This window comes from Homarus americanus, unplaced genomic scaffold (assembly GCF_018991925.1).
Source record: "Homarus americanus isolate GMGI-L3 unplaced genomic scaffold, GMGI_Hamer_2.0 scaffold9476, whole genome shotgun sequence".
NCBI classification, from domain to species: Eukaryota; Metazoa; Arthropoda; class Malacostraca; order Decapoda; family Nephropidae; genus Homarus; species Homarus americanus.
Window position 1 is genome coordinate 1 of NW_024745389.1, and position 24,748 is coordinate 24,748.

Genomic DNA, 24,748 nt, shown 5'->3' on the forward strand with positions numbered 1-24,748 from the left:
AAAACTCATGACATTCTACTGCCCCATCGCATTTCCAGTATCATAGCACCGTGAACAATGTAAAGGAAACTAAATATCCAACAGGAAAACATAAGTTGGGGTGTTGTGCTGACTGACTTCTCTGTTCTCCTATTGGCTGTTATTTGAGTCCACCAATCACAGATTAAGTAAGGGATTGCTGGACATATACAATATGTACGACACCTCGACCATGCAGGCTATAGGGCTCCTGAGAGGGGGCGCCTCTGGTAAGGACCCCAGGGGCGTTGCCGCCCCTGGGATGGCCCCTGGGGGTGCCACTGCACTTGACAGGCCCCTGCGAGGTGCGGCTGTCCCTGGCAGAGCTGCTACTGGCGCCAACGCACCTGAGAGGGCCTCTGGGGGCGCCAGCTCCTCTGCCATGGCCCCTGTTGGTGCCACCGCCCCTGGCAGGGTTCGTGGGGGCGCCACCGCATTTGGCAAAGCCCATGGGGGCCCCGCCGCCCCTGGCAGGTCCCTTGCGGGCATCGCTGTTCCTGGGAGGGCCCCTGGGAACGCCACTACCTCTGGCAGGGCCCCTGGTGGCGCCGCTATCCTTTTGAGGGCTCCTGTTGGCACCACCGCTGAGAGAGAGTCCATGGGACCACCACATCCCCTGGCAGGCCCTTGGGGCTGGCGACACTACTGGAAGGGCCCCTGGGGGTGCTGCACCTTGTAGGGCAAATGGGATGGCCCCAGAGGGCACTGTCCTTGTAGGGACTCTGGGGGTAGTTGTTTTTGCACTATTTAGAACAATGGGAGAGATATAACGTTAAGTAAATATACTGCCCCACCGCATTTCCAGTATCATAGCACCGTGAACAACGTAAAGGAAACTAAATATCCAACAGGAAAACATAAGTTGGAGTGTTGTGCTGACTGACTTCTCTGTTTTCCTATTGGCTGTAATTTGGTGGATTAACATTTTAGTCCACCAATCACGGTTAATTAAGGGATTGCTGGACATATACAATATGCATGACACCTCGACCAAGCAAGCTACTGTATAGGGCTCCTGAGAGGGGGTGCCTCTTGTAAGGGCCCTGGGGTCGCCACTGCACCTGACAGGCCCCTCGTGGCACGGCCGACCTTGGCAGAACTCCTATTGGCGCCAACACACCTGAAAGGGCCTCTGGGGGCGCCAGCGACTCTGCCATGGCCCCTGTTGGCGCCACCGCCCCTGGCAGGGTTTCTGGGGGCGCCACCGCATTTGGAAAGGCCCACGGGGGCCGTGCCGCCCCTGGCAGGTCCCTTGTGGGCATCGCTGTCCCTAGGAGGGCCCCTGGGAATGCCACTACCTCTGGCAGGGCCCCTGATGGCACTGCTATCCCTTTGAGGGCTCCTGTTGTCACCATCGCTCCAGAGAGGGTCCCAGGGAGCACCACCGCCCCTGGCAGGCCCTTGGGGGCGGTGACACTATTGGGAGGGCCCCTGGGGGCACCGCACCTTGTAGGGCAAATGGGATGACCCCAGAGGGCACTGTCCTTGTAGGGACTCTGGGGGCAGTTGTTTTTGCACTATTTAGAACAATGGGAGATATAAAGTTAAATAAATATACTGCCCCACCGCAGTTCCAGTATCATAGCACCGTGAACAATGTAAAGGAAAATAAACATCCAACAGGAAAACATAAGTTGGGGTGTTAGAAGGACGTCATTGGGGTGTGTGGGGTGTTAGAAAACGTTAGGGGAGTGTGTGGAGTGTTAGTGTGGTGTGTGGAGTGTTAGAGGGGTGTTAAAGGGGTGTTAGAGGGGTGTTAAAGGGGTGTTAGGGGAGTGTGTGGAGTGTTAGAGGGGTGTTAAAGGGGTGTTAAAGGGGTGTGTGGTGTTAGGGGAGTGTGTGGTGTTAGGGGAGTGTGTGGAGTGTTAAAGGGGTGTTAGAGGGGTGTTAAAGGGGTGTTAGAGGGGTGTGTGGTGTGTTAGAAGGGGTGTGTGGAGTGTTAACAAGGGTGTGTCGAGTGTTAGAGGGCTGTGTGGTGTATTAGCGGGTTTGTGGGTTCACAATTTAAAAAATCAAGTAATTAGTGTTAATTAATTACCTTTGAAATAATCAAAGATATTTATTATATCTAAAACTCAATTACGTTGTGGCCGTAAGTGATCTGTGGAGGGCCATTTTAGTGGTACAGTACACTATGGTAATAAGATGCCATTAATGATCATACTTTATTTGTTCCGCTCTCCCTTACAAAGCTGAGCCTCTAAGTAATAACATACGCTCATTACCTACCATGATGTTATGTACATGATAATGCAGCTTCTAATACTTTATCTTTACAAAAAGCACAATAACAATGGATACAAAAAGTATACCAAATTAAAGCAATACCCCAGAACAAAGCATGAATACCATTTGTAATGATTTAATAGATTGTCTGGCACTGCACTATATGATTTACTAATCTACCCACGTCCATAAGGGCAATGCAGAAATAGCAACCACATAAATATAATGGTATACACAACATGTTTGCTAAGCACAACAAGTTATCAAGTTTCCTTAAAAAAATTATATATGGAAATCTCGCATACAAGGCAATTTATAATAATATGTAATACATGACACATTCATAAAAACAATATTTACAATATGGTACAGAGAACCTGCTGAAATGCATCGATTCATGCAATGCATCTTTGCAGCAGCTGAAACGCTTACTAGTACTGTATACAAGATGACATAAAAACACGTGAAGGATCATACCTTGTGAAAAACAAAAAATTACACATTCATCAAAGTTCTGGCTACTTTTAGTGTTTAATAATAAGAGTAACTACAAATTTTAAATATCGATGCTGCGTGCAAAGTGACAAGATATTAAAAAATGCTTAGTACAGTACTATTGTATATAAAAGCCGCAAGGAGAAAGTACGTTCCCTGACTTCAAGCTGTTATAATTTTGAATGAAAACATCAAAACATATGAAGCCAAACATATACAACTACAGTACTCTGTGAGCTGATCTAATATACAAACAGTTCAGCGAGAATTATTTAGTTATGGTTCAGAAGATTAAGAAGGTGAAGAATACACTAAGCAGTCAATAAGAATATGGCGACATTCACAGATGCAGATGAAAAGGGCATGAACTGTTCCATGTAGGACATAGGATCTGTCTGTAAAAAAAAATTCCAGTGTAATCCTTCATCTTACATACGAGTAAAGATTAGATTAATCCATCTGCACTAACAAATGCACCTATCACAGTTGAGGGTTGGCAGACACAGCAGGCACCAGCTCCAAGGGGCCCACTCATAAACACCGTCATCACAACTCACTACTGAAGGTGAGATGCACAACTTGTGGGTTTTGAGAGTCCCAGAAAAGGCTGCACCATCACCCCGCCACAGCCCCTAGCACCACTCTCCCAACTAAGGCCATTGTTGCCTACAAGCCTCCACCAGTTCAGTTTTCCATAGCAATGACAAGACAAACTTGACAGCAAACAGCACAATTTTCACTTTAAATGTAACATAATCACTCGAGAATCTTATTTTATTATAAATATATATGTTGAAGCAATATAATGGTAACTAAGTTATCATTCGTTAAAAAAATTTACCTTTAAATACTGTACAGTCATACACATTCCATATTAGTGTAGTTCTGCACATTATTCAAGCCAAAAGTTACTTACAGTATTATCAAATGTTGATCATGTAAAATATTATTAGTTTTACAGTAATCTAGTTCCAAGTAGGAAATTTTTATGCTTATCACTGAAAGACAATAATTACAATTCTGATGCCATTAACAACATAATGGTTCAAATGGCTAAAGGAATACATACACAGATTTATTAAGGGAACTAAATTCTTATGACTTTTGGCAACCATAATTCAAAATACGCATACCCAGTGTGGGTAATTGTTATTTTTTTTGGCTATGTACACATCTATTACTAGAGTGTATACAATATTACACATCTCTCAACAAAACTCATAATCATACAAGTTTCTACAAATAGACCATGGCCATTAATCTACTTGGAGCTCCGCTAAGACTACAAAATCTGTTGACGTTCTATGTTCATAGCAACATAAAGCATAATTAATTTCTTAATCTGCAATGTTACACACAGTACCCATTATTTTTTTCATTATAATGATAGTAATGCACATCTGTCACCTCACAGGAACACATTTTGAGTGTTATCCTAAAATCAGACAAACATTATACATAATTCATACCTAATATACTTCACTGAGGAGTTAATGTACCAACAAGACAACCCAGGACTCCTCTACCATGACATACTGCAAGTACATGGCCTGACATGTGTAAATCCTCCAAAACAATGACATTTTTATCCATATGTCAATCAATCAAATTTTGCCTTTTGTTATACTATTAAAAGACAGAAAAGGCGCATTCTTTCTCAAATATTCCTGTGAGGGATCATTTCCACAACTTCTAGTAAAACTCCAAATATACAAGAGAGAAAATTTACACGTTGGTTGGCCATAGTCTATATCAGGCAATCACCATTTGCTTGCACTAAAATATAAATTGTTCAAGAAAATATAAGTTGTTACTCAGTTACACACAGGTAGGTGAAGTATGCAGAAGGTTCATAGTGAGGAACTTTCATTCTTCCTACTGAAATGCCTTCATGAGCAACCAAGACTACCTGTAATCACTGTTGCAAATATATAATATCAATCTTGTCTTTCAACTCCAAAATTGATTCACTAGCATATGTAAATTGTCAATGAAAGTCACCTAGTTATTTCTTATGTTCATTCCTCACTCTTTGCTGCTGGATCATCTAGCTTTTGCCTCAATACAAGAGATACAGTACCATCCGGGAGCTTCTTTAAAAAGTTCCAAGCCTCAATGCGGGCCATACCAGTTACGTCCACAGTGTTCACACTCACTAACTCATCTCCAACCTTCAGTACACCACCTTTGTCGGCTGCACCACCTGTGAACAAAAATTCCTAATTAATAAAAATTCAAATATACAAACTTATAATGTACAGTACATTAGTTAAAGTGAAATGAATGAAGGGTGTATTGAATAAAAAATATTAATTGAAACACTAGTCATACTTACCACATTTATGCCATGTCTTTAATGAATATGTAAACAAATATTTTCCATATTCACCGCCTTGATGAACTATGACGTAAGGTGAGAAACATTCACCAAAAAAAATTTGAGCTTTAGATAAACTAATGTACACCAGCGATTATCCGGGAACTGGTGGTTCAGCACCGCCTTTAGTCCGGACAAAATTATGAGGGGGCACTAAACTTACTTCCTTCCTTCCTTCCTTCTCTCCTTCTCTCCCTCTCTCCCTCCCTCCCTCCCAGCCTGGGTGAAGGTAGTTTTAGGCTTAGAATTTTTATCTTATAAAATGTAGCTGACTAGATTTAGCAGAATATAATTTGAGTATAAACATCACATAGTTTAATTTAAGTTTCTAGCAGTCGATGGTGCTTTAGAGACACAGGAGATGTATTGTTGAATTATTATTACCTGACCTCGGTTGGTCCGGCAAAACGGATAATCCGGCAAAGCTTTGGAACCAAGGGTGTCGGAAAATCGGTGGTGTACCCATATACTATGCTTAAATAAACGTTTACTGATGCCTTTTCCCCCTATTAATTATAAGACAATTACTGTAATTGTCATTTATACTCTGAAGGTACAGCATTGTATTCTTTAGCACCCAAGAACAAAATATAAAACATAATACATTAAAGGTTCCCGGTCAACAGTCATTTATTACGGATGAAAAAAATGCAACTTGGTTAAATTGCTAGTCTATGAAACCTTTTTCAACTAATAATTATTTTAAGAGTAACAAACTCCTTTCATATTGTTCTAAAAATAAAACAACTTCTAAACAAAGGAAATAAGCCAAATGCAGAACATCTCCACTAAAAGTACAGTAAAGGCGGCATCACACTAACACTTTTCCCGTTAACTTCCCAATTTCTGTTGTTTTTTCCACGAACTGTAAATTTTTCTAATCCGTCTCACTCAGACGAAGCATATCATTTCCCCCAGACTAGCTTGCGCCAATTTCTGTGGTAAAGTCAAGACCTATATGCAACAATGAGGATATTTATATAAAATAAATATTCGTAAATACATCTGATATGTGTAATAACATTGAGCCATGTGTTCAACTTCTTCACGGCCTCTCTACCTATTCCTGTGTGGACGCGCCTGTCTGAAGAATACAGAAGACAATATTAGATCTCATCAATGCTTGTGGGACCCAAGGGATGATAGATACAGTACACAATAAAAAGAATGAAGAGGAAGGCATACAATGCCATCTTCTTTGTTTACAATTGATGAACACAGAAAGACTGGAGCACTACAGTACTTCTCTATGTGTGTGACAAGGCGAAGCTCAGAAGACAAGTTTTAGAAAATTGATGCAAGAAAATGCCGGAAAAAGTGCGTATGGCACCACCTTAAGTGGTATCAGCTTGTGCTGCCCCCCCCCCCTCATCTTTCAAGCATGGGATTGGGATATAACTCTTTTACTTTTGGTACCCATATTGAAGCCTTTTACCTACAAAAATAAGAGGGACTGCCAGAAAAAAGTTAGGTAGCGAGAAATTTTGCTCAGGAGTTCATTACTATACTATCTTACCAGCCCACTGGTCAGTCACTCACTTAGCTCCCGCCAAGTTGCTAGATACTGCTGTTTGAATGAATCATACCAAAAACTGTAACATCACTTCATTGGATGATTGTACTGTACTGTACCATACTACTTCAAGTCTGCATGTCCATTTATGCTTGTTTGCATTTTAGTCACTAACAGACATTGAATAACACTAATATGTACCATACAGGACCTTTCCCATGCAGCCACCCATTAAAAAAAATAGATATTTCTCTAAAGCTTATTTACAGATCTAATACAAGCTTGGAATGACTCATTATATATATATAAAGACCACCAAAAAAATGTGACAGTCAAAGTTAGATTGGGTTAGGTTAGGTTGAGATGGTTACCTGTGTCAAGGAGGACAAAATTTGACAGTCAAGATTATACAGTACTGTACTGTACTGTAAAGAGCTGCTCCTCGACCTACGATCACCCGGACATATGACCGCCTCAGTCGTACGCAAATTTTGTCAAATTACGTATTTTCGAGTCCCAACGTTAGTGATTGCGCTGTGTACTGACAAAATTTTTGTTTGTAATTCACTTTAAAATGGCTGGCAAGCTTAAAAGTGAGAGTTTTGTGGTGCTGAGAAGAAAAAAGAGACCCCCATTTTAGATTTTCTATGTATTATTTAAGCATTTTCGACTTACGATCTATTTGGGTCCTTAACCCCGTCGTAAGTTGAGGAGCAGCTGTATACTTCACCCAACAGGAGCAGATGATTTTGCTAGTACAGTATAGTATATAATCATGTACCAGGTACAGATTCATTAATATCTTCGACTGAACAAGCTCAACTAAGAAATGTTTTCAACTTACCACTAAATATCTTTTTAACAGTCAGGGGCCGGTCACCCAGAGGAGAATCTTTACCGCCCTCTAATGAGAAACCCAGACCAGCACCGTCCTTCATCAGTGTGATGGTGAGTGGAGGACCTCTTGGGATGGACATTGCTGCAGCATCTACAAAGAAATTAGAAAATAAATAAAAAATAGATAAATATATCATTCTTTCCCCCCTACACTGTACAGTACTGTATTTACTATCCAATTTCACCAAACATTGCACTCTTCATATCTTTAACCTGAGCACTGCATATCTGTGCAATTCTTCCGCATCAAGCATCACTTCTCAGTACTAATAATATTCCATATATAGTGGAATTTGGGTTAAAAATTACATGGAAAACACTACAGTACTAGGATGACTAACAAGTAATTACTAACCGGAAATAAGACTTTTGCTGTCCATTGGGGATTCAAGAATCTTGGGAGGTCTGGGGGAGGTGACGTGGTTAATGAGAGCCGGTCGGTGGATGAAGTTTCCTTCAGATTCTGTTCCACCAGACTCCTGTGGTGTGACTGATCGACTTCTAGACAGAACCATTACAACCTCTGGTCTTGGTGACTGAAAATAATAAACATAGTATATAATTAAATGAAGCAGATAATCGTATCTGAATTTGTTTTTGACAAAAGTTTTGATTTTTAAAAATGAAAAAGTTTCAACTTATGCAATATAGTATTCTTGCAGCAAAATACCTGGATACAGTGTTTGGTGTTTATTACCTTAAGTATGGCGAGGGCTTCTCTGTGTGTGACACCTCGTAGGTTCTTGCCATTGATAGACAGAACTCTATCACCACGCTGGATACGTCCATCACGATCTGCTAAGCTGCCAGGTATCACCTTGTGTACCTGTTGGAAACATAGTATTTAGACAAAATATACACAACACTCACTAACCAGTTTGTAATACTGTACAGTATAACATATTTACTGTAGCCAGTGATGACATGAGAAGTGAGGATTGTTCTCTTCTGGACCATAAAGGAATGTGTTGGTCAGGCGTGGATGTCAAATGACATGCAAATGCTAAATACTGTACATATTTAAAGGAAGGGTCAACTTATAAGGGACTACAAATAGGAACTGGTTTGGGACTCCTATTCTATCATACAGTATATGCAAATAACGAACAAACAAAATTTCTAATAATTCAATGATTCACCCAGGTGTTAGGTATAGTATTTGTGTTGCTGATGAAAAGGAAAGTAACAGGCAATGGTTAAAGGATGTGATCAGTGTCTACTAATAAATACAGGTATCCCCCTATTTACAATAGGGTTGCATTCCTGAAAACTCTAACGGAAACCGAATAAATGTAAATCAGGATCCTTTTAACATGGGTTTCAATGGGATATGATCCTACACTATAATTACTGTAGATACAGTACTGTAAATTAAATATAAAATACATCAAACCAGGCTCACCACATTAATAATAACAAGCCTGCTGCTTAGCAATGTCTAACCTCATCTACCGAGACCGGTCTTCCTCAAAGCCTTGCCTTTCCCAAAGGCGGGAGAGTCAGCGGGACACTTGCCAGCCATTTTCAAAGTTACAGAATTATTGTATTGTACACTGTTCACTTCAGTCACCAAAAAAGAGCAAATACCAATACTGTAACGGAAAAGTATTACAGCAATCACAAGATTATGCAGTGATTAATAATATTTGTTACATGAGCGAGGGCAGATGCCATCATGTTGAAACAAAGCGTGGGACTGTAGTTCACATGGTAGCCGTGAGGCTGCATGTGGGTAAGTGAGCTGTGCAGAGGATGGAAAAGCAGTTTCTGTGCATATCAGCCTTCTTGGATTTGACAAGTGAAGGGAAAGACGAACTTCCCCGGTATTTTTATTCTGTGTCAGCGAGCTTAGCCCAATAATAACTATCGTTAATGTGGATTTTGCCTAACGTAAATAACGAGAAGGTGTTAAAACCTAATTAACGTTAATGTGGATTATCATAAAATGAATGATTGTAAATAGTGGGACACCTGTGGTTGATAGTGTGGTGTGGAGTGGTAGGTGAACAGTGTGGTAAGTAGAGGTTATTAAAAAGAATGTGGAAAGGTGGAATATTAACAGTAATAAAACAAAATTAGGGAATCAGATACAGTACAGCACTTATACGACTACTCTATGGTTACAATATGCTGTATAAGAAAATGCAAAGGAGCTTAAACTTATAAAAATTACAATGAGTTATATAAGACATTATAAAAACTACAAATAGGATGAAGATAATGCAGACGGGGACATAAAAGTGATTACGTAACATCATTGAACTTACATACAATATACATTATAAAACTTGGTATGATTAACAAATGGTCACAACATGAAGAAATGACAAGGGCTTGAAGATAAGGACTAGATGTGGTGGTCAGAGCATTCCATTAAGAGATAAATGATAGCGGATGTAAAAGTTCTTTGTTGAGTGGTGATGTATACAATAATGCTGATCTGTTATGGTGATAAGTGGTTGATGGTGAGCAGGGATGGGTCAAGGTGGGAGCTAATGAGGTTATGCAAAGATGGATAGTGGTGGTGAGGGACTTTGGGTGATAGTGGTGTAGAGTGGGGCCATATTAGGACTCTGCTGTGGTGGAGAGTGAACCATATTGGGAAGGGATGGTGGTGGGGAGTGGAGAAAATGAGCTAAAATAACTACATTGGGTCATAATGCAAAAAAAATAAAAGTTGTTTCCAGTTCATGAAGCTGCCACATGACCTGTAAGGCTGTGGCATCATCTGGAGACCAAATATAGCTGGAATAGACCTTTAGTCACATCCTTTTGTGTCATGGGGTCAAAAAATAACCTGTTTTAATCTTCACCAATTTTTTTAGACACTCAGGAGAAAACCAGGAATGTTCTATTGGAAATAAGAATGAAAAACAGAGGATGCCATTAAAATACAACAGTTCCCCTTCATCTTCCCCCTCATATACAGGGAGATAATCCTCAGATGATCCTCTACTGTGGGATAATCTGATGAAGGCATCCCTGGAGGTTGATAAAAAACAAAAACTATTTTCTATTTACCCGAGCTTTTAAACCCATTACTGTACTGAAGGCAGAGCAAATAAAATACTGTACTGTATATAGAAATATTAGGAGAACCTATTTCTTTTAATGGTAGCCCCATTTTTTCATAACTACTGACAGTATTTTGATATTTATTTGAACCTTCCTTGAGTTCACCTGAAGGTATCCACAAAATTGAGTGTTAAGTTGGCAAGATTGTACAGCAGTTTGGTCCATGATACATTAAGGATTAGAATAACAACTCAATGTAACTACAGAGGCCCATCAGATGAAGATATAAGATGCAGAGGAGATGAGCATGAGATTGGAACACAACAAGAAAGAAAGAGACCGTGATGCTGTACAGGAGAGAGGGGGTACAGTAGTAGGTACCTGGCCTAAATATGGAAGATAATGGAGGTGACCAACCAGGTGTGTCATAAGTGGTCATTGGTAAAGCCCGACACTTGAACACAGAGATCCACACAAGGGTCTGCTGCCACTTATATATATACACAACAACATTGACTGTGTGTTTGTTGGCTGTACTCGCCACCACTGTGAGACTAATCTAATGTACAGTAACTATAAAAAGTATCTGTCCACACAATGCATGAAACATTATGAGACCCCAGATGACAGATACTGGGCAGGTATTTAATACAGCTGTACTGTGTTATTGTATAAAGTCTAACAAAATTAATGCAATCTGTATTTATATCAGCATAATTAATATGATGTTCAGTTACCAAATGAATAGAATCGGTATGCTACAGTCACACACACACACACACCAACCCTCCAGGGACATCACGAATTGCATGTTGCACTTCAGAAGACATTTGACCCATCCTGGTAGACACACACACACACACTACCCAACCAACCCTAACAAAACTATTACAAGTATTATCATTATTACCAGGTATTATTGTTATTATTGTTATTGATGTTGTAATTAATATACACATTATTATTATTATCACCATCAACACTCACAATCTATTAGTATTATCTTTATTAACAGTAGCTCCTATAACAATGGTGTGGAGTAATATCTTGTGTTATGCTGGTCTACAGTCACGATCCTGGCAGCTGCTGATGGTGTTAGCAAAGAGAACCTTGACTCCTGTATGGTCGACTCACACCTCAGTTTCACCTCCTGTTAGAATTCCATGGAGGTCAAAGATTGGGAAGGGAGTGTGTAAGGCGGGTGTATGGATGAGAAGGAAGGGAGGTGATGGGAAGGGGGAGAGATAGATGTAATAAAGAGTTATATAAGGGAAGGAATAACACTTGGGGGGAAACAGTCAGGGAATAAGACAAGCCAATTCTCTTAAAAGCAACAGGTGTGGTTAATTAAGTCGGGTCGTGGCTGATAGAGGAGAGAGAGAGAGGGCGAAGGAACAAACTTACCGTGATTTCCTTAGCCTCGTAGTCAGCTCCTCCAGCCAGTGTGATGCCTATAGAGCCGTGGCCGACGATCTCCCTATGTAACACCACTACCAGGATCTCGTGTGAGGGCGTCCCAGACTCCTCCAATGACTGGTTGGCTTCCTCTATCAACTGAGCCAACTCCTGGAAAAAAAAAACACAGTCAGTCAGGATACAGAGACAAGGGAAATATATGTGGAAAGTCACCAGAATATTTCGCCTTTAATAAGCTTATTTTACCTGATGATTAACCACCCTAATGATAGCAGGATAGGTCACTCTCTAGAGAATAAGAAAAAGATGAACAGATGACTTATTATGAATAGTCTGAAGTAAACGGCAACTCACAGTACATTACGTATAAACAATATTAAGAAGTTGTCTTTAAACATCACGCCATTAAAGACAGAAGCTATTTCTCCCTCCCTGTGGCTGTTAACCTCTGACCTCCCTCCCCCTTGATATCTATAATGAGTAGGGTCGTTAGCCGTGAGCGGTTATACATCCATTTATGTCGCAACAAGGCCCTTCAACATCACCCCTAGTCGTTTTGAGTATGTGTAGCTGTGACATTATGCTCTCTCTCTCTCTCTCTCTCTCTCTCTCTCTCTCAACTTCGCCTCTTTTCTCCATCTCACATCTCCTGTCCTTCCTTTCCTCCCTCCTTTGTTTCTATGTTCTACCTCCTGTTGTCTCTCCTTCTCTTTCCACTCCCCCTCCCGTCTCTCTCTCTCACCCTCTAGGCTGGCCATCACGCCGCAGGGGCAACTGGCGTGATCACCTGAGGCTGGATCTTCCTGGGTGAATGATCCTTTACCCAGGTCTTCCTACGGTTGTCTCTGTTGCTGACCTAGGCTGATCCTTCCTGGCCACGGGGGACCTTTCCTGACCACGGCTGATCCTTCCTGACTCCTGGTGACCCTTACTGACCACAGCTGACCCTTCCTAAGAGACACAACTGATCCCTCCTGCTGTCTCTGTTATTGATCTTGCTGAACCTTTGCCTGCCCCGGGACAAAGCTGACCCTCCTGAGTAGGCACAACTGACTGACTACGCCCCTCCCCTTCCGTTACCTGGAGGTGGTTGGAGGAGGGGGCGAGAGGTCAAATTACCTCCAAATAAACTCACCACACTTAGTCACAATGTCACTTGCCTCATCTTCAAGGATCCTCTATTCTCCTGGTTGAGTAAACTATTTAAATTCCAAGATACTTTTACTTTTACTTCATTACTTTGAAACTATTTACAAACGTCATTGTCCAAACAGCGGCTGGTTGAGGTGGTGGGGAGAGGGGGAGGAGGGAGGGGAAGGAGGGGGAAAGAGGGGAGGGTGAAGAAGAGGGGGGGAGGAAAGGGAGATCCAGCCTGTTATCATCCACCTCCACAACCTTAACACAATCCACCAACAACTTTCAAAACTTCCTCCACCACTGGAACACCTTCAGTATCAACACCACTCTCGACCACTAGTATCCTTCACCATCACCACACACCACCATCACCACACACACCACCATCACCCACAGCTCACCACCATCATCACACACAACACCATCACCCACAGCTCACCACCAAAAGTAATATAACTGCTGGTAATATAATATAATTAGCCCCGTAAAATACCATCAGTGAACCTCATGACCGTTCTCACCCCGCCTTTTGTTGCGCCTCACAATGATGGAGAAAAGAAAATGAGAAGCGGGAGACAAAAGCGCAGAGTCAGGCGCACCTCCGACCTTGGTCAAGGACGCTGGCTCGCCCTCACCCGTCTCCACCACCGCCGCCGCCTCCATCACCAACACCACCGCCTCTACCTGTACCTCCACCACCCTCTCTCTCTCTCTATCACCACCATTGAGTGAAAACTTGTCTCTCTCTCTCTCACTCTCTATCTCTGATTCTCTCTATCCGTCTCCCCCCCCCCCTCCATCCTCTCACGGGGTGTATTCTTAAGAGTAACCGGCGCTGACCTGAGAAGACATTCCCATTAACGTTCTATGTTCAGATAAGAATGTGAAGGTGTCTCTCTCTCTCTCTCTCTCTCTCTCTCTCTCTCTCTCTCTCTCTCTCTCACCTATCCTGACACAGCGATTTTAACACCTCGTAGGAAGTTAGCAAACAGGAAGCCGAATAAAAACTACAACAATGTATTCTCAAAATATTCCCACATAAATTGGGTCACCTGAAGATTCGTCCCCCTCAACAAATTTCACCTGAAGATGGTTAGGTTAGGTTAGGTTAGGTTAGGTGAGGTGTGAGATGTTCATATTATCTAAAACACCAACACACGAAGTCTTGTAAGGGGGCAGGTCGTGTAGTAAGGGGGCAGGTCTTGTAGTAAGGGGGCAGGTCTTCAACCCAACAAAACAGGTTTTGCAGGAGAACCATTCCAATAGCCATCCCGTCTTACCCAGGGCTTCAGGAGGGAGAGCGGGAGGAGGAGGACGGGGAGGGGGGAGCTAGCAGGATGACGGGAGGAGGAGGTCACATCAGCCTCCCACATCACCTGCACCACTCTCCTCCTCCACCTTCCACCACACCTCTGCCTCCTCTACTAAGCCACTCACTCGCACTGTCTGTACCACCACTACCACACTGTACCACCATGACCACACTGTACCACCACTACCACACTGTACCACCACGACCACACTGTCTGTACCACCACTGCCACACTGTACCACCACGACCACACTGTCTGTACCACCACCACATGCCTTCTCGACGTTACCAGTTCAGGATTTCTTGGATATGGAAGGAGTGTTTACTGTCCTAGGCATGTCCTAACTCACTCCTCTTATGGAACTTCATCATACATAACTAAATACTCGTCCATTGCTTACATCACAAGTCAATGATGATTCACAAGAGGGTGCTGAAGTCCATCTTGTTTACCACGACAAAGAATGATGATGATAATGATGAATGAGGTGACAATGATGATGTGGTGGTGATGATGATGATGATGATGATGATGATGATGATGATACAAGTTCAACAGTAATCAGGTCTTGTACTTAAGACTCGCCAGATACGCTGTCGATAACTGACTCCACCACCAAATACAGAAAACTAAAAACTACGTATAATATTATCTCAACCTTACGTACATTAAATTTATCCCCTACAAAAAATTAAATAATCTAGTTAAGTTCAAGTCACAATACAATTTAGAGGCCATTTTTTACCACCGTTTTAAGCCAGTCAGTTAAGTGTACTCCCTACAGTTAAGGGAGAAAAAAAATATATCTGATCGTACGAAACTTTTAAGAATCGGGAAACTTCGTCGTTCGCCAGTAGCGGTTCAGGAATTTTTTCAAGAGCAAGTTTTTTTTTTTTAAGTGGTGTGGGGGAGCTAAGTTGAGGGGGTGGAGGGGTGTAACGAGGAAGGGGGACAAACAGAAGGGGGAGGGTGGGGTGACAAGGAAAGGGTGGACAACCAATATACCGAACAAGTGAAAATAATAACAAAAACGAATAAGATTAAATTACAAGCATAATCAAACAATTTCCCTACAAAACAAATCAATAAGTTTTAAACGTACAATAACTCGGGTGAGATTTTGAGCCAAATATCGAAAAAAAGGTGGAAAAAACAAAAGATCACTCGCTCTCTGTTATTCTGTCAATCGTCTTGTCTGGGAACTGGAAATCAAATGTTGGGTCTTAAACAGTTTCAATTCTAACAAGTTGAGAGCGAACAACCGGTATTCACAACTGACAGGAAATGTGTAATTACAATCAAGGTTGAACGAACTACACACATTAATGAAAAAAAAAATACTGAAAAATAAACACACACAAAAATTCATTAATAACATATAATCGCTATGGTAACAATACTGTATACTAAACACTGTTCCCGAGATAACGCTTCCCTGGACGTGTTTGGTAATACTGCAATAAACGATATATTTCACCTAGTCTAATTTATTTCTATCGATTCCTAAACATCTGACGGTCACACTCGACACTAGCCGCCCTCACAATCACCAGTAATACACATGAATAAAAAATTCTGTTGCTTTTGGCCTGAAGGGGAGGTTAATTTTTGCCTCCAGTGTTGACAAACTTTACTGAGTGGTAGAGGTGAACTTCCTGACAGCAACAACCAGCTTGATCAATCATCGACCAGAAAGCTTATTTACACACCCACAATGGTTAAGTAGCACCCCAGCACGCCCACAATAGTAAGTAGCACCCCAGCACGCCCACAGTTGTAAGTAGCACCCCAGCACACCCACAATTGTAAGTAGCACCCCAGCACACCCACAGTAGTAGCACCCCAGTACGCCCACAGTAGTAGCACCCCAGTACGCCCACAGTAGTAGCACCCCAGCACGCCCACAGTAGTAGCACCCCAGCACGCCCACAGTAGTAGCACCCCAGCACACCCACCGTCTGTGTAAATGTCTTATAAACAGCCATTCTTGCCGTGTCTGAGGCAGCAGATGGCCCAATCATGAGTTTCTTTGTCTTGTATGTCTGTGTATGAAGGTGTCTGTATGTCTGTGATAATGTCGGTATGTATGTATGTCCAAATATGTCTAAGAATGTTTACGGTTATATGTCTAAAAAAAAATGTTTGTACTAATGTCTACCGTGTGTAATTGTCTGTTGCAGTATACACACAGACACCTGGTTAGACATACACATAGTCAGACACGCCTATAAGAATAGATAACTTAGTTTGGTTGATATTAATATGATTCTGGCCATCGTTAATGATATGTTTTACCTGTTGACAAGAAGCACGTGTTGTATACAATATTTTTCTCTTCCCTCCCTCCGCTGAGTAAACCACCCACTCAAACAAGCAGGGGGGGTTGACAGTTACCTACCTGACATTTGGCAATACGATTCTTCAAGGTGATCACACATCCCCAGTACAAATTTGACCTTATGTTGTTCAACTTTGCTGTCTGATTCACCTGAGGCGGCCGGTGGTGACGGCGTGTCAAGACCCAACACCGCTTCTTTCACCTTGGTTTTCTTTTTGTGTCGCGGATAATGAGGCAGTAGATGTCAAAATAGATTTACTGGGTATATTTAGTGTATAAATATATTTTTTTCGTCTTTTTTTTTTGTCCAGGGAGAATGATATATTAGAAATTAAAGTGCCGTTATACACCGGCCTGGTTCATACGTCTGGCAGCTCCCAACAGGCAACGAAATCTTGCCAACACTCTAAACATTTTGTGATGAAATTTTCACGCTTGTATAAAGGTGAACTATATTTTGTGTTATTTTTATATTTTTTACAATACTTAAAAAATATGACTTAACAATGTGAAAATTTATTTGGAGATCGTGAATACCGAGAAGAAAACGTGGTCAATTTGATGGCAGCAAAATTTAATTCCAGTTCACAAAAAGGTCGTATAAATAATTTTACAGTTTTCTAAATATTTTCTGCAATAATACAGTATGGCGGGACTTAAGAACACACACAAAAGTACAAAGACTCGCTCTTCATTCGATAACATTTATTCTAACTGCTGTAATAGAGGAGTTGTGTTTGTCACGGTATACTTTCATAACTCGGTCCTAACTTAAAACTGGTTTACTCATGTCGCCTCACGCAGTTACCAACACAACCTTCCTCCTCAAAAATCACTTAGTCTCCACTTATTCACGCGCACTACTGCTTCCTGGATGTGCCTCAGTGTCAAGACCTAACTAACTGTCTCTCTCTCCACCTCTACAGTAGATATACTTCTCACCCATTCCTCCATCTACTTGTTCTTCTTCGCTTCGCCTTCCTGCAATACGTCTCTGAATAAACTTAACCATTCTCTCTCATTGTCTTCACTCTACCTGAAAATATTCTTTACCTATTCTTAATACGAATAATAAGGAATTAATAAATAAAAATACTGATGGACAAACAAGTTAATGAGCTTTAGGGTATAACTAAGTAACTCTCCTTACCTGTCCATATACAATACCTTACCTTTATAGATAATGTACTAATATTGACAGTGGTGTTCAAATACATTCCCTCTCCCCTCCCTCCACCAACCTCCTCTCATCTTCCTCTCACCTCCCCCCTTGAGGCAGCGTGGTACATGACCTTCCCGAAGACAAGAACCCACTCAGGCCATCACCCTGGGGGTCCACTCTGAACCCCCCCTCTGACAGACTTTCACCATTGTGGCAACACTGGCGGCTGCAGGAGGAGGAAAGAAGGGGAAGGAGAGGAACAGAAGGGAGGAGAGGAAGGAATGTGGAGAGAGAGAGAGAGAGAGAGAGAGAGAGAGAGATCTGTCATATAAGTAACTACAAGATTAAACTCACACACCCTCCCGGCTAACACACACACACACACCTTATGTCTTACTCACGACAAAATTAACATCTTGTACGGCTGAGTAACCAGACATGAGCACGAACAAGAGATCTAATTTATTACACGCTCACAGGGCTGACTTTAACCTAACCTAACCTAAACCTCACCTAACTTAAGTCTAACCTAACCTAATCCAACGTAACTATAACCTATCCTAATGTAACCCAACCTAATGTAACCAAATCCTACCTAACCATTACCTAACCTAACTTAACCTAACTTAACCTAACCTAACCTCCACACCATGTCATACAGAGGAGAGAGAATGTACTTACTGACGGCACCACCAGCCCCTATTAAGCTAATAATAGACAGGTAAGGTAGGTGACGAGCGTGACAGGTGAGGTAGGTGACGAGCGTGACAGGTGAGGGAGGTGACCTTGTAGGGTCATTAACACCTGGCAAGAAAGGTCACCTCGCCGTCAAGAGATAGTGACGTCAAAACAGCTGATTTATATCAACAAAAAGAAATTCTTCCCTGACGTCCAGGTATAATATTCACAGGTGTTGGGTCAACCTGGTACCTGGAACACGTAAACAAGAAGTCAGCTGTTTTGTGTTTACACCTGGTCAGAGAGACGAGAAAAATCAGCTGTTCTGTTTACATCTGGCCAGGGAAGAATCCGGTACATGTGAAACGAATCATCAATGGTACACACAACACGGTCCTGGTCACCCTAACCCTGAGATTATATTTAAAATCATGAATTATGTTTGTGAGGTTGGGAGGCAAGTGAATGGCCCCGTCGACTGGTGTGAGAGGTGGAGGGGTGTGACGAATGGGGTTGTGGGAACTGAACTCAATAAGGCATAGAGAAGGTGTGTGTGTGTGTGTGTGTAGATGTGTATGTGTGTGTGTAGGTGTGTATGTGTGTGTGTTTACTAATGGAACCCCCACATCATTTAATCCCCCTTATGTAGTTTGTATTAAAAAAGTAAAAAATAATGTAACCTAAAAAAAAATTACCTTTCCAGATTGATACAAACGGTAGATGACCCCCAGAGAGTGACAATACAAGTTCGTTAGGGGATGGAATGTAGAGTGAATAGCGGATGAATAAGAGACGGTCTGCAATTCACCAATGTATGACACAGGGCTAAAAGAGACGAACATTACACCACTTTCCGTTTGAGTGAGTGAGAGAGGGTCTGTCTGTGTCTGTGTGAGGGGTAACTAAAGGATTATTCGTGGGAAGACACAGACAGACAGACAGACAGACAACTAAAGACACGTACATTATCACAGATTTAACAGACTTGGCTTTTAATCAAGACAGACACATCACAGACACGTCATAGATTCGACTGTTTTCAATTCATGTGTTTACGAAATGATCTCTCTCTCTCTCTCTCTCTCCCGACTTCAGTACAGTTACCTGGAATTTTTATTATCCAGGACAGTGGTAAGGAATTTTGGACTCGTCAGGGTCACCTTCTACGATTTATATTAGATCACCCTGACGTTTACCTAACCTAATCTAACTTAACACTAACCTAACCTAACGCTAATCTAACCAAATCTAACTTAAACCCCGAGGTAGCGTTAGGGTGTTTAATCATTAGGTGATATAAGCTGGGGCGTCATCTATACGTGAATTAAGCTGGGGTGTCTAATCTTCAGATGATTCTTGTGGGGTTTTTTTTTTCTCAGGAGGGTGAAGAGCAGGTGTGGGCTCCTCAAACACTCCTCCTCAGCACTAAGCACGAAGCTGGCGGTAAGGTATCTCGAGTCACCTGAAGCCGGTTCTTGGGAATGTTAATTACCCCAAAGACAGGTGATCAAATGTTTAGATCACCTGGAGATTCGAAGCCCCGAGTTTATTTCACCTGAAGATTCGACACTCCACCTTATATTTCACCTGAAGATTAACCGCAAGCTCATTTTATCTGAATATTAGCCTTCTTAGATTATTTCACCTGAAGATTAACCACCCTAGCGTTACCTGATGGTTAGGTTAGGTTAGAGTAGTTTTAGGTTAGATTAGTGTTAGGTTAAGGAAAAGGAGAGGAAGGAATGGGGTGGGGGGGGTAGGGTGTAGGGTGTGGAAGGGTGGGGGTGGGGTGGGGTGGGGTAGGGTGGGGGTGGAGTGGGGTGAGGTGGGGTGGGGAGGGGGTGGGGTGGGTGGGTAGGGTGGGGTGGGGTAGGGGTAGGGTAGGGAGTGGGGTGGGGTGTGGTGGGGTAGGGTGGGGTAGGGAAGGACACAACAGCGTTCCTGACTATTACTAATGCAACTGTTGGCCAGTTTGTAAAGAAAGAAAGAAAAAAAATGCTTCATGGCCTCAAAAATAAATTCCTTTTTTCCCTTCACACTAAAATGTTCTCAGCGTCGCCAAAAGCCAGAGAGGAAATGTGAAAATCCGCCGTGGGTGACAACTTTTAGTACTGACCAAATTACGTGATGTTTATAGACTTTCTCGCAATTCTTAGTGTAGAGTAACGGCAGTTTATAGTAAGGTGAGCGAAGAGATAAGGGAGAAGACTAAACATTGTGGAGTAGGCGTGGCAGTGAAGAGAGAGAGAGAGAGAGAGAGAGAGAGAGAGAGAGAGAGAGATAAGAAAATTGAAGTCATTGATTTGAACACAGGTAAAGTTAAACAGGTAAACGTTAACGAGTTTTCTACTCAGGTGTTTTACTTTAAATGTTGACTAATGTTAAATTGTGACAAGCAATGGCGGGTGAGTAGTGAGTTAACATAGGGACATGACCATCTAAGCCGAAGACAAAAGCTTGACTGGATGACGATAACGAAGCCAAGATTTAAGGTCCTAAGGTTCTTATGTATGAGGAGGAAGACTTACCTGAGGGGAGATGAGGGAGGTGGACGAGGCCAGGGAGGTGATGGAGCCATATTGGTCTCGTTGGCCAGAAGCGAGAGACGTGACTGAGCCGTAGTGAGCCCCCATCAAGCCGTCGTCACTCGTCGTGGAATCTATAGAAGACATACGAGGGTGGGAGGACACACCACCAGGGGCGCCGCGCTTGTTCCAGTCGTGACGCTCGAAGGCCCTCATTATATCTGCCATTTTAGGTGTGTTGGAGGCACCAGTACGGGGCATTGATATACCAATAGAGGCTCGGGGGCGGGAGAAGGCGTCGAGCACCTCCTTACTGGCTGTGCGTGAGAGCGACGCCTCGGGGGTGGAGCAAAGGTCGTCCCGGGAGTCAGTGGAGACGGCGGGGCTCAGCGGGGCGCCGGGATTCAGATAGTGAGAGTCCATCACACCTGCGTCGCCGCCCTCGATTAGGCTGGTGGGTCGTGAGGGCGCGCCTCCCGTGTTACCCTCACGTCGGTCACGCATCTTGATGCCGCTGCTGCCATACTCTGGCATCGACAGCTTGCGGTCTGGCACTTCTGCCCGGGGTATGTCTAGACTCTCAACGCGGACGTCACTACTCTTGGTTTTCGGTGATGATTCCGGTGTGTCGCTGTAGAGGCAGGTGGGGCGGGATGGTCGACCAGCGTCTACCTCGGATGATTCGTCGTACAGTCTTGGGGGACGAGATGGTCTCTCCAAGGTGGACGAACCTGATGCTCGCTCGTCATAGAGGCGGGGAGGCCTGGTTGGCATATCAAGACGAGTAGTACTCTCTCTCCTGACGAGTTGTGGCTGTGGTGGGGCTGTGGTGTCTTCTTCAGCTCGTTGTTGCCACTTCTCTGCTAAGGCGCGGAATCCTCCTGATTTTTTCTTCGTCCGATCTGGCGACGCCGAGTCTGAAGCTCTTCGTAGTCTCTGAATCTTTGTCTCCATGTTCGAAGTTGAACCGGAGGAGCCGTACTTCATCTCAAGCGCCGCCCATCGCTCTGACCGTCTCACGGGGGAAGACATTGTCGACGTTAGCGTGTTAACTGATTCAGCCGTTTCCACAACTCGTCGTGACGCAGACATGGGCACTTCTGCGATCACTTCTTGGTTCGTGGCTTCATTAAGTTGCTCAAAGTCGTCAACAATTTCATTTAGATAAGCTACTTTTAGTTGTGATTCCTTGTACATTTCTCCTTCCTGATCAAAGTAGACAGGTTCTGCCGACACTTTCACTTCGTCGTATTTGGTGACGTGGATGACAGAATCTTTAGAATTCCGCCTGGATGAGTCCTGGGAAGACCTACGTGAGGATGCAGTGGATGACGTGGAGGATGAAGATGGCTGACGACGAAGACCTGTTACTTTCGGACCATCACGAAGCTCTGTGTCCAGCCGCTGAGGGAATCTGTCTGTCTCTTCACTTCTCTCAGGGGTCGTGGTGTACTTACGGATGATCTCTGGCGTCTGCTGCTCATCACTGTTCTTCCCTGAGCTACACCTGGCTGAGTTGATTACATTTCTTCTGTTCTCGGCCTCAATACTGCCTCGCTTCAGGACTCTTCTGGCTGCCTCCTGTTCTTCAAAGGAAGTCTGTGACCTGTAGCTCCTCCCCCTTCGGTCGTCGTGGTCGTCGTGTTCCGGCATGGGAGACGACGGAGGCGACATACCCTGAGAGAAACTGGACTGAGTGGAACTAACTGCCGAGTCGTTGTCACTGTCTTCAGCCCTACTGAAGCGGGAGTCTAAGGAACTCTTTTGTGAGAGTGGGAGTTTGCTGTAGTTATGTCGGTCGTTGCTGTACCTGCTGGTGTCCGAGTAATCGAATGGGTGTTCTGAGCTGGGTGTCTCCAGGCTCTTGGGGGACGCGTGAGCGGGCGGGATGGGGGAGGCGTAGGAGAGGTCGCTGGTGGGAGAGGCGCTGCGGGTGCTGTGTGATCGACCACTTGGAGGCGGTAAATTGTCAGACTTGTTGAACACTGTCACGTTCTTCCGCTTGAATGCTGGCGAGTACTTGGGTAAAGTGCTCGTGTTGTGATTCTTCCATGGCGGAGCGTTGAGTGAGCTGTGTCTACTGGTGTTGGACTCACAGGAATCGATGCTGGAGATGGAGTCGGCCTTGTAGAGTCTGGGGGAGCGCTGACCCTCACGCGGGAGGGACATGGTCTTAGCAGAAGCTGCAGGAGGAATGCTGGCAATACGAGGAAGGTCGATGGATGTCTTGTCACCTTCGCTGCCCCGACTCTCAGGGATCACAAGACCTCGAAGTTTGCATCCGAAACTTTTCCGTCTCTGTTCGATAAGGTTGGTGAGCGAGGTCCTGCGCTCCCTCTCCTCGGGCTTCTCAACACCGTACTGGTACACTGAGGGTCGATCGTAAGCGCCCACACTGTGACGCTTGGTCAATGTCGACCGCCCAATGTCGATGAGACTCTGTGAGCGACCGTGAAGCCCCTTGGCAGAGGAGTCGTCCTCCGCCCTCTTCTCTTCACGTAGCTCGTGTCGACGGGGCGCTGGTGGTATCTCCTGTCTGATGTCAACTTCACTAGAGGCTGTCGACATGGGCTTGATATTGTCCTTGGGCTCGGCGGTGCTGACGTTGATCATAGAGCTGAAGGCGGAGGTCTTTGTGAGGGAGCGAGATCCGTTGTGAGCTTCTCTCCCAGACTTGGCGCTTGAACCTTTGGAGTTCTCTAGCCGCACGTCATCCTCGGTAAAGGCGCGCTTCATGGTGTTCTCGTCACCCTCCAGTTTGTCTAACTTCCTGGTCTTCGGGTGTGGCTGGTCGGGTCCGTCGGTAGAGAACATGGCAATCTTGTCTCGGACACTTTTCTCGCTTCGCTCATCCTGGCGACGCCACCGCCCGCGTGTGGGCGTGGGTTCCCTAGACCTTCTCTCTTCATTGCCCGCCCATTTTCCGCCCACATCTAGTGTCCTCTCGGTGGTGTAAGTCTTGGAGTTGGTGGGGGAGGTGCGGGGTATGGGCGGTGGCGGGCCTAGTGGGGTGCCCGGGGCGGAGCGGGTGCGAGGGGTGGAGGTGGGCGGGCTGGTAGGACTGTCTAGCTCCATGGCCAGGCGTGAGTACCGGGCGTAGCGGGACAGCTTGTCGGGGAGGCCCTCGGCGTAGGTGCTGGGGAACTCATGGCCATCTGGGGGCAGCCTGGAGTAGGGGGGCGGCGCTCCTCCTGACGACGCCGAGTAGCGATGTTCACAGGCAGACACACTCACACTGCCGCCGCCTCCTGCAACACAAACACAACAGTCAGTACTATGTAACACAACACAACCTATATCGTGCAGCAACACTTACCAACACAACATGACACCTTCTTACACAGCACAACACACAATCATGACACTAAATATAGGTCAAACAAGGTCCAGGTAATGACCATTTGTGAGGTCATACTCAACACAGGTCATCATTACAAGGTTGAATCATATAGTGTGTGTGTGTGTGTGTGTGTGTGTGTGTGTGTGTGTGTGTGTGTGTGTGTGTGTGTTTGCGTGCGCATGAGTACAACATTCTTGATCGCCTGGCCGAGTTAATGAAACTTCATAGGATAATCAACGCCCTTGTCTCTGTTAATACTAGGTTTAAAATAGATCAACAATTCACAGGATGATCACCG

General features: G+C 44.0%; 2 protein-coding genes across 3 annotated transcripts in view; one reads left to right on the forward strand and one right to left on the reverse strand.

Annotated features, from left to right (window-relative positions):
* Positions 1 to 193: 193 nt before the first annotated feature.
* LOC121878661 (spidroin-2-like) lies at positions 194 to 697 on the forward strand. The gene has a single exon (XM_042384982.1). It carries the CDS (start codon positions 194 to 196, stop codon positions 695 to 697), a length of 504 nt encoding a protein of 167 aa, XP_042240916.1.
* A 1,472-nt stretch (positions 698 to 2,169) lies between these two features.
* LOC121878662 (pro-interleukin-16-like) overlaps positions 2,170 to 24,748 on the reverse strand; it is a 53,800-nt gene continuing 31,221 nt past the window's right edge. For both annotated transcript variants that reach the window (XM_042384983.1, XM_042384984.1), the window contains exons 2-7: positions 21,114 to 24,358; positions 11,946 to 12,107; positions 8,224 to 8,352; positions 7,882 to 8,062; positions 7,474 to 7,617; positions 2,170 to 4,942 (exon numbers count right to left, since the gene is read on the reverse strand). In XM_042384983.1, coding sequence (XP_042240917.1) covers positions 4,758 to 4,942; positions 7,474 to 7,617; positions 7,882 to 8,062; positions 8,224 to 8,352; positions 11,946 to 12,107; positions 21,114 to 24,358 — 4,046 coding nt within the window. In that variant the 3' untranslated portion in view covers positions 2,170 to 4,757. The remainder of the gene's footprint in view (positions 4,943 to 7,473; positions 7,618 to 7,881; positions 8,063 to 8,223; positions 8,353 to 11,945; positions 12,108 to 21,113; positions 24,359 to 24,748) is intronic.

Excerpts from the sequence above, each read along its gene's own strand:
- LOC121878661 (XM_042384982.1), top strand. The coding sequence starts at position 194 with ATGTACGACACCTCGACCATGCAGGCTATAGGGCTCCTGAGAGGGGGC.